The sequence below is a fragment of the Narcine bancroftii genome, chromosome 9 (assembly GCF_036971445.1).
Source record: "Narcine bancroftii isolate sNarBan1 chromosome 9, sNarBan1.hap1, whole genome shotgun sequence".
Lineage (NCBI taxonomy): Eukaryota > Metazoa > Chordata > Chondrichthyes > Torpediniformes > Narcinidae > Narcine > Narcine bancroftii.
In genome coordinates this window covers 12,545,276-12,562,871 of record NC_091477.1, presented here as the reverse complement: position 1 = coordinate 12,562,871, position 17,596 = coordinate 12,545,276, and the positions used below count along the sequence as shown (strand labels likewise).

At 38.8% G+C, this 17,596-nt stretch overlaps 1 protein-coding gene across 1 annotated transcript in view; it reads left to right on the top strand.

Annotated features, from left to right (window-relative positions):
• lars1b (leucyl-tRNA synthetase 1b) overlaps positions 1-17,596 on the top strand; it is a 43,070-nt gene that overhangs the window by 12,018 nt on the left and 13,456 nt on the right. Inside the window, exons 6-19 of the mRNA XM_069898166.1 lie at positions 944-1,105; positions 1,659-1,771; positions 4,019-4,082; positions 6,425-6,492; positions 7,338-7,563; positions 7,737-7,824; positions 7,957-8,033; positions 9,056-9,109; positions 9,663-9,803; positions 10,959-11,036; positions 13,128-13,213; positions 14,778-14,843; positions 16,629-16,711; positions 17,445-17,583. Of these exons, the coding sequence (XP_069754267.1) occupies positions 944-1,105; positions 1,659-1,771; positions 4,019-4,082; positions 6,425-6,492; positions 7,338-7,563; positions 7,737-7,824; positions 7,957-8,033; positions 9,056-9,109; positions 9,663-9,803; positions 10,959-11,036; positions 13,128-13,213; positions 14,778-14,843; positions 16,629-16,711; positions 17,445-17,583 (1,445 nt within the window). The remainder of the gene's footprint in view (positions 1-943; positions 1,106-1,658; positions 1,772-4,018; positions 4,083-6,424; positions 6,493-7,337; positions 7,564-7,736; positions 7,825-7,956; positions 8,034-9,055; positions 9,110-9,662; positions 9,804-10,958; positions 11,037-13,127; positions 13,214-14,777; positions 14,844-16,628; positions 16,712-17,444; positions 17,584-17,596) is intronic.

Genomic DNA, 17,596 nt, shown 5'->3' with positions numbered 1-17,596 from the left:
CTTCAAACTAAAACAATAATATTCATGGCTTCAGTTGTCTTGGGCCCATATATGGAATTTGCTCAAGTTTTTACATACATGTGCACATTTTGAAATATGAAAGATGGAATGAGAGTCGAAGGAACCACTTGTGATGGGAGCTGAAAACGTTCTCACAGTTTAATTGATAGAAATTTCATTCATCACATTTTGATGTCAGACATTTATTCTGACAAGATGAGCAATAACCTCAAGAGACAGTGATGAGTTAGAGCCAACATATGTGAAATGTGGTGCTCCATTTTCAGGTTGTGTTAAAAGGCAAAATGTAGATGAAAAATGAGACGTGCTAATGCAGTGATGAAGACTTTCTCAGCCTAAAATTGGAAGCTGGTGGAGGTGAAAAGTGTGATTGCCGCATGTCAGATTTTGCAAGCAAGTCAAAGAACGAAAAGCAACCAATGCCGTCACATGAGACGTCAATATAATTTCTGATGGGGCTGTTAGGGGTGGAATCTAATTAGAGAAGTCAGATAGTCAATTGTTGGGCAGATTGAGGTATTAGCAGCATATTCAGGGTGCTGGAAGAGGAGAGATTCCTGGAGGGAGCAGTTTAAAAGCAAGCTCTTATAATACTGAAGGTGAAATATTTTGTAGATGTCAAGCAGCTGTCAGTGGGTGGTTCACAATTTATAATGAAAACATGAGGTATAAGATCCAGTTTGTCACTAATTGTCTTGTGCAACTTCCAAAATTAATTTCACCTCTGTTCTTTAAAAGGACCAAGAGTAACAGGTTGACCATTACACAACCCCCTCTATTGAATTTAGCATATACACAACATTAGCAGCTTCGATAAGAAATGCTTTGAGGGATTCAATACTTAATGTGTTATATCTTCAGATTTGCTTTTCTATTGGATGATGTCACTGATCACTTTTTTCTTCCTGTTGCCTCTCTCCAGAGTAAGTCTGCTGCTAAAACTGGTCAAGCCAAGTTCCAGTGGAATATCATGAAATCCATGGGCCTGTCTAATGAAGAAGTTGTGAAGTTTGCGGAAGCTGAACACTGGCTTCATTACTTTCCAGTTTTGGCTATCCGGGATCTGAAGAGAATGGGATTAAAGGTCAATCTCAAGTCTTTTTATGCCAAATAAAATGCCAATAATTCAACGTTAAATTGACATTCATCCTCAATTCTGAGCACTTGGGTTGTCTGGGAATTTGACAAAATCAGATACTATTTATTGCTATGTAATAAAGCAGAATGCAATATTACATGAAATTGCCTTGTGTCTGCCATTAGGCAGACAAAGATTCACTGTTAATATTAACATTGCCCAGCACCCCTTACAGTCAGAGAAAGAAAACACAAGAGTCCCTCCAGAGTCACCGATAGTCCATGGATTCACCTCCGGCACGGCTGCAGCCTTTGTAGCCACACAGACTCCTGTGCAGTTCAAAGCATCAGCAACCCGAGCCCAGATTCAAACCACCTCCGCAATGAGGAATCCTTCGGCACCCAGGGCCCTTTGAAACCCCTCCTTGCCCTCGGCATCCTCTTGAATCCCAGTTCCAATACCTGGATTCCAATAATGAGCCAGTCTCCAGCAGCCTGGTGTGAGTCCTTTGACCTCAGGTCACCAATTCTGCATTATAAAATATAATTTTATATTATAGGTGGATTGGCGGCGCTCCTTCATCACCACAGATGTGAACCCTTTTTATGATTCATTTGTGAAATGGCAATTTATGATTTTAAAAGAAAAGAAGAAAGTGAAGTTTGGAAAGAGGTACTGTTTTCTCAGTTGGTGCTAATCAGAAAGGAATATCATTTTTTTAATAATTTATAACCAAGACTTTCATATTTGCATTTTCTAGTACACTGGAGCACTGTGTTTTGAAAAAGTTCAGGCAATATCCCTGCTCTCTCTTTCAAGCTATTTCCTTCGAATCCTCGACATATATAAATAGTCCATTGGATTCGGGCTAATTGACTTTAGTCCTAATGGTTTGTCTGTTCATCTGACCCTCATTTGAGATGCTGCTATAATTTCTTCCCTCCTGTTACAAACTAACCCGTCTATTATCTCTGGGATATTTGCAGCATCCTACACCATGAAGACTGATGTAATAGTATTGCTTTGAATCGGTGGTTACCAAACTTTTTCAGGCTGCCCCCCTCCCACCATGGTTCCCAGGAGCTCTCACTCTCACACCCCCCCACTCCACCCCAGCTTCTAAATCAACCTAGTTAACATAAATAATTATTACATTTTTAACGACAAGACCCACCACTAATTATATCTGATTACACATATTTAAATTCAATTTTTTTTAAATTTAAATTTACACAGATAACATGGTTACAGGCCATTTCAGCCCACAAGTCCATGCTGCACAATTCAGACCTAATTAACTTGCACCCCGGTACGTTTTAAATGGTGGAAAGAAACCAGAGCCCCCGGGGGACAACCCACGCAGGCACAGAGAGAACGAACAATAGTGTGGGATTTGAACCCCGATCCCTGACACTGTAAAGGCGCTGTTCTAACCTCTACGCCAACTGTTAAGCCCAAATGTCTAGACCTTTGTAAAAATTTTGCTCCTTTGTGGATTCCAAAAATTCTCTTTCTATGTGGCACCAGTTTGAATGATCCAATCAATAAACAGGTTAAATCACCAATGATTAATTGCAGTTTCCTCCTTACTGCTTCAATATTTGCCATTTATGCTTTGTTCTATAGTGGTGCAACACTTTGAGGTTGTATTGGGCCACAGTAACACATCTTCTTATTCTTCACATCTGCCCACAGGTTGACGTCTTCCATGCAAGACCATTTGAGATGTTCTCTTCCCCTCTACTTCTGTCAACTTGACGCTCACCTGCATACCCTCCATTAGCCACACATCTCTGCCTTGGCCCCTTCCTTCCCCATGCACAAGGATTCTGCTTGTCCTCACCTACAACTTCCAACAGCCTCCGCATCCAATATATCATCCTCAACCTACCAGACATCTGCCTCTCTCCTCGCCTTTCTGCCTTCCTCTCCCTCTGAGACTCCCTTGTCCACTTTTCCTTTCCCACCAATCATCTCCTTGGTACCTACTCTTGTGACCAAAAAAATGCTACTCTTGCACCACACATCTCTGCCCTTACTGCTATTAGGGGTCCAAAAGTGTCCTTCCAAGTGAAGCATCACTTCAATTGTGAATCTGTAGGAGTCAACGACTGAATCCGGTGCTCCCATTGAGACCTCCTCTACATCAAAGAGACTGAATGCATACTGGGAGATTGCTTTGTTGAGCACCTTTGCAATAGCGGGAACCTCCCAGTGCCCAACCATTTCAATTCCACATCCCATTCCCATGCTACCATGTCTGTACATGGCTTCATGCACTAGCAAACTGAGGCCTCCTGTAAATTGGAGGAACAACATTTAAGATTCTGTCTGGGCACCTTCCAACCAGATGGCATTAACATCCACTTCTCTAGTTTCCATTAGTACCCTCCCCTGCCTGTGTCTGTCTCTCTTTCCCTATCTATCTCCTTTTCATTAGCTCCCTACCTCTTCCTCCTTCTTTCAGAGACCTACTCCTCTCCCTATCACCTCTCAGCTTTTTTTCTCTTCTGCTCTCCCCCTCCATATCCTCCTCTGTCTGTTGACCTTTGTTCCTCCCACTTCCCCTCTCCACCTACCTTTTTATTCTGGTGTCTGCTCATAACTTTGGTTACATGTATATCTTTCCTGATGGATGCTGTGGGACCAGCTGAATTTCTCCAACATTTTTGTATTAAACTCCAGCAACTCTGCTTATTGAGTATAACTGCTTCATCTATGAGTATCTCGCAGAAGATGTACATTCATGAACATTGTCATACAATATCAAATATTGAAAATTTCACATGCGCAACAGTTCTATTTTTCTTTCTTTTTGTGTTGTGATTTTGAAACATGCTGGAGAAGATACCTGTAAAATTCTTCCCTTCAGCTTGTGATGATGTAAATGTAAAATTGCTACAAAATCATATTTTACAGATACACTATTTATTCTTCAAAGGATGGACAACCCTGCATGGATCATGATCGGCAGACAGGAGAGGTAAGAGTAGAAACAGCAACTATCCAATAAAAAAAGATCACCATAAATTTATTTTTGTTTTAAAGCTGAAACAAATTACAATTTACCACCATTTTTTTTAATTTTAGATGTATCCAAATCTCTCTTAAATTCCATATTGTCCTGTGCGGAATACCTTTAAATGAAAGCAGATTAAATATATTTATCTTTGATCGCAACCTTTTTGTTAAGAAATATGTAAAGAACACACTTGAAAGTTGCAAGGAAATCAAAACGAGTCCTTGTTAATTGGACTTTGAATTATCTGGTACTTGCGTCTTTGCTTTTGGTAGGGCACCTCAGTGAGACTAATTTATACCTAGTGTGGTCATTTATCATGTGTTGCTGAATTAAATTAAAATTATTTGCATAAATGGATTTTTTGACATTTTCTATTTTATAGCTTTCACGTATCATTCATGTTTAAAGGAAATGTGATTAAGGTCAATCAATCTCATCATTTAGAAAATGCCTCCTGTGTTTTGTAGACAAACTCAAGTTTTTTGTGTTACAATTAGGTTCAGTCAAGAAGGGGAAGAATATTGTGAGAAATGTTGCTTTCCCATTGCCGGGAATAGCAATTTCATGTTGGAAAAGATAGCTGAAAACTAAGTTCCTCTGGTATTTGTTCAATTCAGTAAAGGGCACAAAATTCTGGAAATACTCAGCAAGCTCGTCAGTATCCGTAGAATGAAAACCAGTTATCATTTCAAATCTTTCCATATCACTGCAAACTTAGCTTTGTAATTAAATAGAGAATATGTTGCGGGTTTTGTAAAACTGGTAAGAGGGCACTTGGAGAATTGTGTGTATTTCTGATTGTCTCAATAAAGGAATGTGGGGGCTTTGGAAAGGGGAGAGAATAGATTTACGAGGATGCTGCCTGGATTAGAGAGTATGAGCTGTCGGAAGAGGTAGGATCAACCTGGGTTGTTTTCTCTGGTGCATCAGAGGCTGAAAGGAGAGCTCCTAGAAATTTATGGAATTGTTACGATAGGGTAGAAGAGCAGAAACTTTTTTCCTCAGTGTGAAAATATCACTTAGAAGGCATGCATTTAAAGTGGTGGAAGCAGATACTATAGTAGCCTTCAAGAAGCTTCCAGATAAACACACAGATATGGAAGTAGACGGATATGTATCACGTACAAGCAGCAGAGTTTTCATTTAATTTGGGCATTATGTTTGGCGCAGACATCATAGCATTGACGTTTTTGTTTCTGTTCTATATTCCATATTATTGGCAGTGTATGTACTTGTCCCGTTTCGTTTACTAAGTATTTCATGTGCCTTCCATATTTTCCTCAGCTTTGAAAGAGGCAAGATTACATGCCTTCAAGCCATCCACTATAATTTACTGAGAATTTATTGAATTGTAACATGTTTATTTGTTAAACAGCAAATTAACCTATTTACACTAATTATGTACTTCACAATTTAGGAGCCCAGAAAATCAAGATCTCTGGCACTAATGACAAACATAAATTTAAACCTTGAAAGGAGGTATTTCAAGTGAGAATTATCTGCTGCTTCTTTAGAATTTCTGCCTGTGAATCTGTCTGATGGGTTTGGAATGACACTGGAGCTGGGCAGGGTCACAAAGTTGTCCTTGAACAATATTTCTCTCACCTCACCCTCAATTTTAAAATGCTAATTTTGTGCACATTTGTGTGCTATGACAGTACAAATCAAAAACACATCAATGCTCTTCTATCTTCGAAACAAATACAAGGCAAGGAAATTCTTCATAAAGATGGTTTCTTTGAAAGTTACCTTTTGCGTGATAAAATCCTCATTGTGTATTCTTTGCAGCTAGATATAAATTATGATTGAATCTGTAACCAGTCATTAAAAAATATTGACCAATTATTACATAGGTGGCTGAAACTCTCTATCCTTGACTAAAGCAACTGCTTCAAGTATTTCATCATCAATCATGAACCTTCTACAATCTGCTTGAAATGTTTACTGGCTTTGAATTCTCCCTAAGTGTATTATTGCAGCCAGATGATTAGTAAACCAATGAATAGGGCATTTCTTAATTTAGACATACAGCACGGTAACAGGTCATCTCAGCTCAATTTACACCCAATTAACCTACACTTTCATATGTTTCGAATGGTGGGAGGAAACTGGAACCCCCGGGGAAAACCCACTCAGGCGTGGGGAGAACATAACAAACTCCTTAACAGACAGCGCAGGAATTGTATTTCAGTCCTGATCACTGGCAGTGTAAAGGCATTGCGCTAACCGCTATGCCAGTGGTGCTGCCTCCAAGCTTCAGCAAGCTTTATTGCTGTCTCATTTGTTTTATGGTTTTGTTGCAGGGTGTGGTACCTCAGGAATATACTTTAATCAAAATGAAGGTTCTGGAGCCTTATCCAGCAAAATTAAGGTACACTCTTCACTAATGAATTCAATCCTCTTGTCTCAGAAATCAACTGGAATTTTTTTTTTATGGCAATAACATAGCTTTACATGGAATGTATATAAAAAAAAATTGATGAAGCAAGCTCAAGAGGAAGAAAATCAGATGAATAACCTGAGAAACCATTAGACAGCTATGGAGTGGCGATGAGACTGAAGGAATTTTGGATTCCAATTAACTTTCCTTTCCATCAAAGCTGATGGAAGTCACACTGAGAGAGAGCTCAGTTGATAAGCTTCGAAGACATCTCTCACTATTCATGATTAAAAGCTTGCATGCAGATTTTGTAACAAATTAAATATTTTTCCCAAAAGCAAGAAATTGTGAAATGTTGATGAGGCTAACATTTTTTTAGTATCTTTGTAGAAGGGAACACAAACTCATTATTGTCTTTTATGCAGGTGTGCATTTCTCTGAAGTTTCCAGTAAAATTTTAATGGGCCCTGCCATTAAACCCTTTCAGTAGATTGTAGGTCTCTCCATTTACATGTTATGACCATCATTTAAAAAATTGTGTCCTTTCTGAAATGTTTCTTTATTGAACTGACTTCTTCATGGGCATGTCATTGTTAAATCATATTTCAAATACTGTATTGAGTAATTTATATATCCCACGAAAATCTATTTGGATGTTTCAGTGAATATTGAATTGCTGTAAATGTTATTTTGCATTTGGAAGGGAAATATTTTTGTCATTGAAAATCTGCAGCTGTGGATAGAAGAATAGAAAAATAATTCAGCTTTATGTGGTGGGAGAGGATGTAATTTTAAATGTGATCCAATTATGATCAGTGTTGTTTTCTATTTTGCAGTGGTCTTAAACATCAAAGTGTATTTCTGGTGGCTGCTACATTGAGGCCAGAGACCATGTTTGGACAGACTAATTGTTGGGTTCATCCAGATATAAAGTATATTGCCTTTGAAATAATGAATGGAGACATATTTATCAGTACTCAGCGGGCAGCGAGGAATATGTCCTTCCAAGGGTTTACCAAAGAGAATGGAAAAGTGCCCTTGGTGATGGAACTTATTGGAGAGGTAAATGCTTCCTGGACATTCATGATTACATAGATACTTGAATCAAACATAGTTTTCTGGATGCTTTGGGATATTAAATCTTGAATATCATACCATCTTGGAAGAAAACACTGAGTTTTGTTTATTTCTTCTAATTGTTTAAATTGTTAAATCATTTTTAAATTTCTCTCCAGGATATCCTTGGTGCGTCACTGAGTGCTCCTTTGACAGCCTACAATGTTATCTATGCTCTCCCTATGCTCACTATCAGAGATGATAAAGGTATTCCATGTTTTTAATACCTGTCGTTAGCATTGGTTCAGATTTGTAATTTTTGGAAAAATATAAATTTAAACAACAACTTCATTTAAATATTTTGTATTTGCAAGTGAAATATTTTGGTTTACTCCACAGGCTCTGGCATAGTCACTAGTGTTCCATCCGATGCTCCAGATGACATCGCAGCTCTCCGAGACCTCAAGAATAAGAAGGTATATTGTTGTTCTTTTACCTTTTTTTAATTGATTATCCATCCTCCAGTGGTGAAGATATCGCCCTTGCTTTTTAATTTCACTTAGACATACAGCACAATATTCGGCCATTTCAGCCCACGAGTCAATGCCATCCATTTTACACCCCATTAGCCTACACCCCCGGTATGTTTTGAACAGTGGGAGGAAACCGGATTCCTAGATAAAACCCACGCTGACTCCGAGAGAACGTGCAAACTCCTTAGAGACAGCTTGGGACTTGAACCGTGGTCCTGTCCCGGTTGATCGCTGTTCCATGGGAATGCATTACGTATGCTACTTAAGTTAATAGCTAACATTTGATTGCAGAGTATTTCAAATTAATATTTTGTAGAGTTCTTTTGCTCCCAATTTTTAGATGCTGAGATTTGGTGCGGTTAATTGAAGAGCTCTTCTATATTATTATTACAGAAATGCCTGTGGTTGGTCTAGCTACAACTTGTGTTAGATTTTACTTCTGTTTGATGTGAGTCTCAAAATTGCACTGAAAAGGAGAACCTATGCCTTCAGACTTTTTGTCCAGTTCTAGACTTGGTCACAACATCAAGCGGCTTCATGTGGTTGAGGATTGCAGGTGAGCATTATGTTGTGGAGACAACAGCACAGAAGCTGATCCCATGCTGTAGATGCAACTGTCCTTCTCAAACGGTTTCTTTATCAACACATCCATTTTTTTTGACCATTACCATTAGGCCAGAGGATCAACTTTGGTTTACTGTAGAAGAACACAGAGGAGCCATATAAGCTGGGGATAAGGTGCCATTTTTTTTTAAAAAAAAAGCACAACACAGGTCAAGCACATAAGTGGCAAAAGTAAATTTTGCAGTCCTTTATAAGTAACTGTGTATGTATGATTGAATAGGTGATAAGGAGGCAGCTTCATTAAACAATAACTATGTTGTCAGATTGATTGCATCTAAAATATTGACATCATTCTAAACTGAACTTTGGAAAATGATAAAGCACTTTTTTTGTTTCTTCAGGCACTGAGGGAAAAGTATGGAATTTCTGATGAAAAGGTCCTACCCTTTGAGCCTGTGAGTGTACTTAAACAGACATGAATGTTAAAACGATCAAATCCTTATTTGCATTTATATCTTTTATGATACAAATCAAATCTGCCTTAATTGTGGTTAATTTTTTTCAAAATACCAAGCATTAAATTTACTAGTTTGGAGAGAATATCTTCAAATGACCTTCCTTAGTCCTGTATGTGATTTAGTATGTCTACTTTGATGGCATTGTCGATATGCTGGTTTATGCAGATGTAAACCATATATTTTATTTTAAAATATGATCAATTTGAAAAGTTCATGTGTAACCCTTCTGAGTCGAATAAAACAAAATAATTAAATAAGCCAACAACTGTCAAATGTGCTCAGAAGATCAATTGCAAACAGTTTATTGGATGCTAAACAAGGTTTCACCAGTGTTGAAGTAACCAAATCTGTCACTAGAGGGTCCTCATGAGCTTTGAACTAACATGTCTTTGGGCTGCCCGCCATGATTGCAAGGATCAGCAACCTCAGTGAATTTAAGTTCCAGAGCTGTTTAATAATATCCTATTTTCTGTGCTATATGTTTTGATAGATTCCTATTATTGAAATCCCGGGCTATGGAAATCTCTCTGCACAAGCAGTATGTGATGAATTGAAGATTCAAAGTCAGAATGACAGGGAAAAGCTTGCACAGGCCAAAGAGAGGATTTACCTGAAAGGTTTTTATGAAGGGGTGAGTAACATATTTAAGCATTTTTTAAAATTGTAAAAATCAAAAATAGTTACTATTTTTGACATAGCTATGATGGGCTGAATGACGTTTGGAGCTTCAAATTTATGTACCAGTAGATTTCACAGGAATGGTCCTTGCCATCCCACAGGTAGTAGTCAGCACAGAAACAGGCCCCTGTAACAAATGATCATTGAACAGTCAACACCTCCCCTCCCCACCCCACCCACCCACACTCTGATTATCAAAAGTTCAGATTTATTGTCAGAGTATCTACAAGGCATCACATACAAACCTGAGATTCCTTTTCCTGCAGATGAGACAGAATTACCACTTATTGGTAGTGCAATAAACTGTACTCAAGACAATACTTATACATGTAAACAAATAAAGAAATGTAAATAAACTGTGAACACAGAGGAAAAAAAATCAATAAAGTACAAAAGAAAGTTCTTAAATGAGCCCCTGATCAAGTTTGTTGTTGAGGAGTCTGATGCTGTTTCCCGAACATGTTGGTGTATGTCTGTGGCATCTATAGCGCATTCCTGATTGTAGGAGTGAGAACAGAGCGTGTGCTGGGTGATGTGGATCCTTGTCGATTGCTACCACTCACAATGGCCAGCGTTCCCTGTAGATGTCCTCAATGATGTGATGTCCTGGGCTGTCTCCACTATCTTTTGCAGGGCTTTCCGCTCAGGGTTGGTGTCCCCACACCAGACCAGTGAGACAACCGGTCAGCACACTTTCCACTCACCTTCACACCAAGAGTAATTTATAAGCCCAATTAATCTCCAAACCTGGCATCTTTAAGGATGTGGGTGAAAACAAGAATACCTAAAAGAAACACCTACGGGAAAAGGTCAGACTCCACAATGACAGCATCTGAGATCTTTGGAGCTGCGAGGCAGCAGCTGTGACACCTGCCATCAGGGTTTGAATTATTTATGAAGTAGGTTTTAAGGTAGAGCATGCTTGTGTATCATTATTTCTATATCTGTAACCAATAGAAACTATCTGTGAAATTGTTCTGCAAGATGATAACTATTTTGAGATCACGCGCTTGTAAAACTCTCGATCATCTTGACTTAAAAGAAATCCTTTTACCAATTAGCCAAGCTCGCAACTGGTTAAGTATTCACAAACCTTTTTCTGATATAGATAATGCTAGTGGATGGGTTCAAAGGACAGAAGGTGCATGAAGTCAAGAAGCTCATTCAACAGAAAATGATAGAAAATGTAAGTTTTGCTGTTCATTTATTCAGCTACAGCTTAACACAGCTGCACAAGTTAGAAATATTGTGTTTGCTATGTCGCTAGCATGTTAGATTGAATAACTGTACCACCTGTCTTGATGTCTGCTTTTAACTGCTTCCTGCATAGTTAACATTTCTCTTTGATTGGAAAGCAAAGTTTGTAGACCCTACTTACTGTCTGAATAGTAAATTTTGGTGGAAGACGAGAGATGAAAGGGAATTGGACTCACATTACAAGAGTCCTTAATGCACAAAAATGTAATAATAAAAAAAGTGGTGTGTTTAAGTCAATGGGTGTTCTTGCCTTTCAGACTGTACCATTAGTTCTTGGCTGATCTTTTCCCTCCAGCTCTTCATACGGACCCTGATCTCTTGATCCTTATTTCTACAAGTCCATCTACTCCTATTTTAAATATATTGGATGACTAACTACTGTGGGATGGAGAATATTCTACATATTCACAAACCTTTAAATGGAGATATTTTTCCCATTGCCATCCTATATATTGATCCTTAAAATGAATCTGTTATACCTCAGTTCTCCAGCCAGATGGGACCTCCTCACTGGCAAGCCCTTTCAGAAATTTGTTTCAATCAGATCAGTTCTCATTTTTCTAATCTTTTAGGGAAGGTGGTCTCTCTTGCACTTATGTTTCCTTTTATTGGGGAAAAAAAAAACTTAATTTTCACTGGGCTCCCTTGAAGGAAATGTATTTTTCTTGTACAAATAAATTATACAAAGCACCTCAGTTTTAGCCTCACTAATGCTCTGTCTAGATATAATAATATTCCATTTAAAACTGCAATGTCCTCTGTAGTGAAGACAACTGCATCATTTTCTCTCCGAATAAGATGTCATATGTGAGCATTAGCCTTTTGTCATCTTTAATCGAGGCCCTTTGAATAATCAAATTTCCCAAAATCTTGAATTTAATACAAAGTCAGCTTTTCTACTTTTATTAAGGAAGTACAGAACAACTCTGATTTATCTGAAATCCGATTCTCCGAAATCCTCCCAACATTTTTTTAAAAGTTTGGGTAAGTGAGGATATGTGAAACAAATCAGAAATCCTCATTGATCCAAAAATTTTTTTGAGCTGAACTGAACTCACAACTTGAAAAAAAACTTCAACCGACATGAAGTTAGAACTATGATTTTCCTTGTTTCAGGTAACTCCCTCCCCTCTCTTTTCATTTCTTCTTTACCTACCCGATTGACTTTTCTCTCCAACTCTCTCTCTCAAACTGTGTGCCACTGACTCCCAGCCACAAGCATTTTGGAAGAATCCCTTGTCCTGGCACCATCTAGGAGAGCAAACTCCTGGGCAGGAACGGCGACGTCGGGCTCCTGGGCAGGAGTGGGACCTCTGACTCAGTGGTGTTCCCTCCCCTCCCTCCTTCCTCGGCACAACGGAGCTCCTCAATGCCGATTCCCTCCCTTTGGCCTACAACCCTGCACGCACACCCGACTGCCTGGCGTGCTTGTGTGGGAGGTCTAGCAGTGGAGGAGTCGGGACTTGGGCTTCGGGATCAGGAGCTCTGATAACTGGGGAGACAGGAGCCCGCTGACTCACCAGTGAGTGTTTCACCAGCCTGCAAGCCTCCCTAGCACTGTGTACATGTTGGGGATCAGCTGCGGTTGGGAGGTCTCCGTGATTGACGGCGGCCAGCATTATTTTTGTTAAGAATTAAACATTTTTTAATGCTTAAAAAGCCTTCCTTTGTTGTTGTTGTTTAAACACTGTTACAAGTAATTTGCTGCTGCTACTGGGATTTTTTAAGTTATCCAACATAAGCCCAGTCCCGACCATTTTGGATAATCAAAGTTGTACTGTATATAATTTTACTTTGCCATATTGCATTTAATCTTTCATATTCTTGCTGTAGATGATATTCCATATAATTCTTTGGTAGCCTCAACTTTATTCTTATCCAGCTTTATGTCATCAGTAAGGTGGAGCAAACTAGACTTTCTGTGCTGTATTCCTCTGCAACGGCTAAGTTATCAATACAGAGATCCAAAGAACTCTATTTGTCATCTCAACTGAAGACTATTTATTCATAACTCTCCTAGGGAGAAGCTATGATCTACATGGAACCTGAGAAACAAATTATATCAAGATCTGCTGATGAGTGTGTTGTAGCTTTGTGTGACCAATGGTAAATATATATTTTTAACTTACTTTATTTTACCCCACTATATCCCTTTGGATAAACTTGCAAATAACTGAAGTCCATTGATGCGTCATGAAGTGTTCATATTGTATGTGGTTTACTGTTGGGATATTTGGAAAATATTAATTTATCGAGACACTAAATTTACTGCTTCTTATAACCCACTTGTGTCCTCTCCTTAGCTGTCCTTGAGTCGTAATTTCAAAGAAATTATTTTGCTTCCAAACAATGCATTAATTTTACATTTCTATTAAGTAGTTAGGCAAATGAGGTCATCAAGTTAATCATAAATAAGAGGCCATTCTATTCATTATGCTTTTAGTTCAAAACAGACAGGTATTTTCTTTTATTTGCAGCATTTGACATAATTATCTCTGTGATTCTGTTCAGAACCATAAGAACAATTACAGTACAGAAATAGGCCATTTTGGCCAAACCATTTTTTTCTTGTCTAGTCCCACTGACTCGCATTCAATCCATAGCCCTCCATACCTCTTCCATCATATACCTGTCCAAATTTCCCTTAAATGTTAAAATCAAACCCACATCTACCACTTCAGCTGGAAGCTCGTTCCACAGTTCCACCACTCTCTAAGTGAAGACGTCCCCCCTAAACTTTCCCCTTTCACCCTTAACCCATATCCTCCTATTTGAATCTTACCCAGCCTCAATGGAAAAAGCCTATCTACATTTACTCTGTCTATTCCCCTCATAATTTTAAAAATCTCTATCAAATCACCTCTCATTCTTCTATGCTCCAGGGAATAAAGTCCTAATCTGTTTAACCTTTCCTGAACACATTCGACAAACTCCAAGCCATCCAGCCTTTTATGGGAGTCCCAGATAATATGTGGAAAGTTAAAATCACCTACTATCACATCTTTGTTTTCTGCAGCTGTCTGCTATCTCCCTACAAATTTGCTCTTCCAATTTGCACTGACTATTGGGTGGTCTATAATACAACCCCATGAGTGTTGACATACCTTTCCCCAGCTCCACTTGTATAGCCTCAGTAGATCTACCCTCTGGTCTATCCTGCCTGAGCACATCTGTGATATTTTCCCTGTTGAGCAATGCCACTCCTTCCCCTTTCATTCCCTCCCCCCTCCCCCATTCTATTGCGTAAAAAGCAACATTGAGCTGCCAGTTGTGCCCCTCCTGCAACCAAGTTTCACTGATGGCCACAATGTCATAATTCCACATGCCAATCCACACTATAAGCTCGTCTGCCTTTCCTACAATACTCCATGCATTGAAATAGATACACCTGAGAACATTTCCACTACATTCAACCCATTAACTTCTATGGTGCATGCAATTTTAACGTCATCTTTTCCATCCTCCACTTTTCTATCTGTTCTGGCACTCTGGTTGCCCTCCCCCTGCGAATCTAGTTTAAACCCACTGGAGCAGTACTAGTAAACTTTGCCACTGCTTCAGTCGGGCCTCAGCTCACCGTGTCTGGGCTCCTCCCGCCGGACCTCGCCGCTACTCTGCCAGGCCTAGTAATGCATCATCTTGTCTACAATGATCTATGTATCCAATGTAGGTATCTGGATTATGCTGAAGAAAACTGGAAGAAACAAACTATGGAATACTTATCAAAGCTGGAAACGTATGTGTTATTCTGTGAACTTTTTAACCATTCCTTTGATCTTTTTCCTTTTGAAACATCTTCTGGATAGATGATCTAACAGGGGCTAGTTGACCAAGTTCCAAAGAGACTGTAATCACTCCTGCAACATGCTTGAGATCCATTTTCTCCTTTGCAATTGTGTGGAGGTGTAAAGGTGATTAGCATTCTTTAGAGAGAAACAGGAAAACATCCAAATCCGTATTTTTTAACTTGTCTATGACTGATTCTTGGCTCTTTTATCGCAGCCAATGTTTTGTTACATTTAATGGTCTAATATAAAAACTAAGTGCCAGAAGCACTCAGCAAGTCGGGTGATTATTGGAGGAAAGACCAACACAATTAACGTGTCATGGAACTTTTCAGTCGGTTTCTCTTTCCACAGATGCAGTCTGGGCTGATGAGTATATCAGAATTTATTGTCATAAAAACAATTGTTTTACGGCAGCATCTCGGTGTAAACATTTATATAAACCACCTTACAAAATAAATAAAAATAGTGAAAGAAAAAGTCAAGGTTAGGCTGTGTCTGGTCTATTGTTTATTCAGGAATCTGATAGCAGAGGGGAAGAAGCTGTCCTTGTGCCGCTGAGAGCTCGTCTTCAAGCTCCTATACCTTTCACCTGATGGTAGCAGAGTGAAGAGGGCATGGCCTGGGTGGTGGGGGTCCTTGAAAGAGGCTGCTTTGTTCAGAAACAACCTCTTGTAGATGACTTCGATTGAATGAAGATTGGTGCTCATGATGTCAGAAGCTCTGGAGTATTTTTTTCTTGTCCTAAGCATTGGCACCTACAATACTAGTCAGTGATGCAACCAGACAGAATGCTCTCCATCTACACCTGTAGACGTTTTCATGAGTCTTTGGTGACATACCAAATATCTTCAAACTCCTCAGAAAGTATATTCGCTGGCAAGCTTTCTTTGTGATTGCTTGAACATGGAGGCTCCAGGACAGATCCTTGGAAATATTGACACCCAGAAATTTGAAGTTCTTGACCCTCTTCATTGCTGACAGCTCCATGTGGAGTAATTCGTGGTCTCCTGATTTCCTGATGTCTACAATCACGTCCTTGGTTTTGCTAATGTTGAGTGCACTGTTGTGATGCCACTCAACTAGCTGATCTCTCTCCCTCTTGTACGCTTCCTCATTGCTGTCTGTGATTCTGCCGACAACTGTGGTATCATCGGCATTTTTGGCATTTTCTGTGTTTATTGCAGATTTCCAGCATTGCATTTTAAAAAATTTTTCTTTCAAAATCTAATTCTGGTTCATTAGGAAATGAGAATCTTCTATCCCCTCATTTATTTCCCCCAACCTGTCCATTGTTTCAACCGTTTTTCCGCATCCCCAGCCTCTGCTGGTATGAACCGCTGCTGACACAGAAAGCTAAACAAAATATTACATCAGTCATGAGGGATTTGTTTTTGTCCCCAAATTTTCTGTCTCATGAGATGCATCAAAATAGAAAATTGAGGATTCCAGGCAGACATGGTATCCTAATAGAAATTACTAGTGCTTGGGGGATTTTAAAAATAAGTTTTAGAAATGAATATTATCATAAATTTACATGGAAAATTGTGTTGAAATAAGATCAAGGCTGTAATGTTTGTGAAATCTGGTTATTGTAGCACATTAATTTGTAGTAGCCTGAGGTGCCAGTATTAATCCAATTTATAGTTTTTATATTGTGCCTTCAACTGAGTAAAATACTACTATAATTATTAAAATTCAAAAACGACACTGCAGATTTTTTTGTAATTTTACAGATTCTGTGAAGAGACCAGGAGGAATTTTGAAGCTAGCCTCAATTGGTTGCAGGATCATGCCTGCTCCAGAACATATGGCCTGGGTTGGTGCAATAGTTAAATACTGTATAAAAATAAAAAAAATTGTTAGAGTAGAAGCACAAGTCTTAGAGTATTTTGTTATTTTTAAGGCTGAATTGTTCATAAATCATAAGCTGCAGCAATATCCTGTAGAGCGTTTTTGTTATTTTCTGAGGTGTTTTCTCTACCTTTTACCCCCTCCATAAATCTTCGTCCGCGAAGCCAAGCCAAAGAGAAATATACTTTTGAAGCTGTCACTTTTGAGCTTAATTTTAATTTGCTATTTAGATATTCAGATTTGGAGGAAAGCAAAGTAAATTAAGACAGTGAATAAAAAGATTATACTTGATAAATTATTTGAAATCTGAATAATGAAAGATTAAGCTGTTAAATATATATTGTCGTTTTGGCGCACAGTTGTGTTTGGTTTCCAACTTTGTATAGTGTTAGTTTGTCGGATGTGGGTATTTTTGGCAAGTTAGTATTTTACGTCCATTTTTGTTGCTCTTAACTTAATGGTTCCCATCTCTCCCATCAACCCCCACTCTCTCCATTATTTTACAGATTCACGTCGCTTCCCAATTCCAAAGCTTCCACATAAACCCATTGTATCTTGTTTCCCTGCATGTCCATTTAATATTTTTCTAATTTGCCTGTTATCTTTTCACACTTTCCAGTACAAAGTACAATGACGTTTTGGTTTTATACAATAGGAATGCCAAAACTTCTAAATGAGTGGTACATTTATTATTTCAGGTTCCCGTTTACCATGGGATGACCAGTGGCTAATAGAGTCTCTCTCGGATTCCACCATTTATATGGCTTACTACACAATAGCACACCTTTTGCAGGGTGGATCTCTGAATGGTCAAACGTCTGGACCACTGGGAATCAGGTGAGAGTAATCT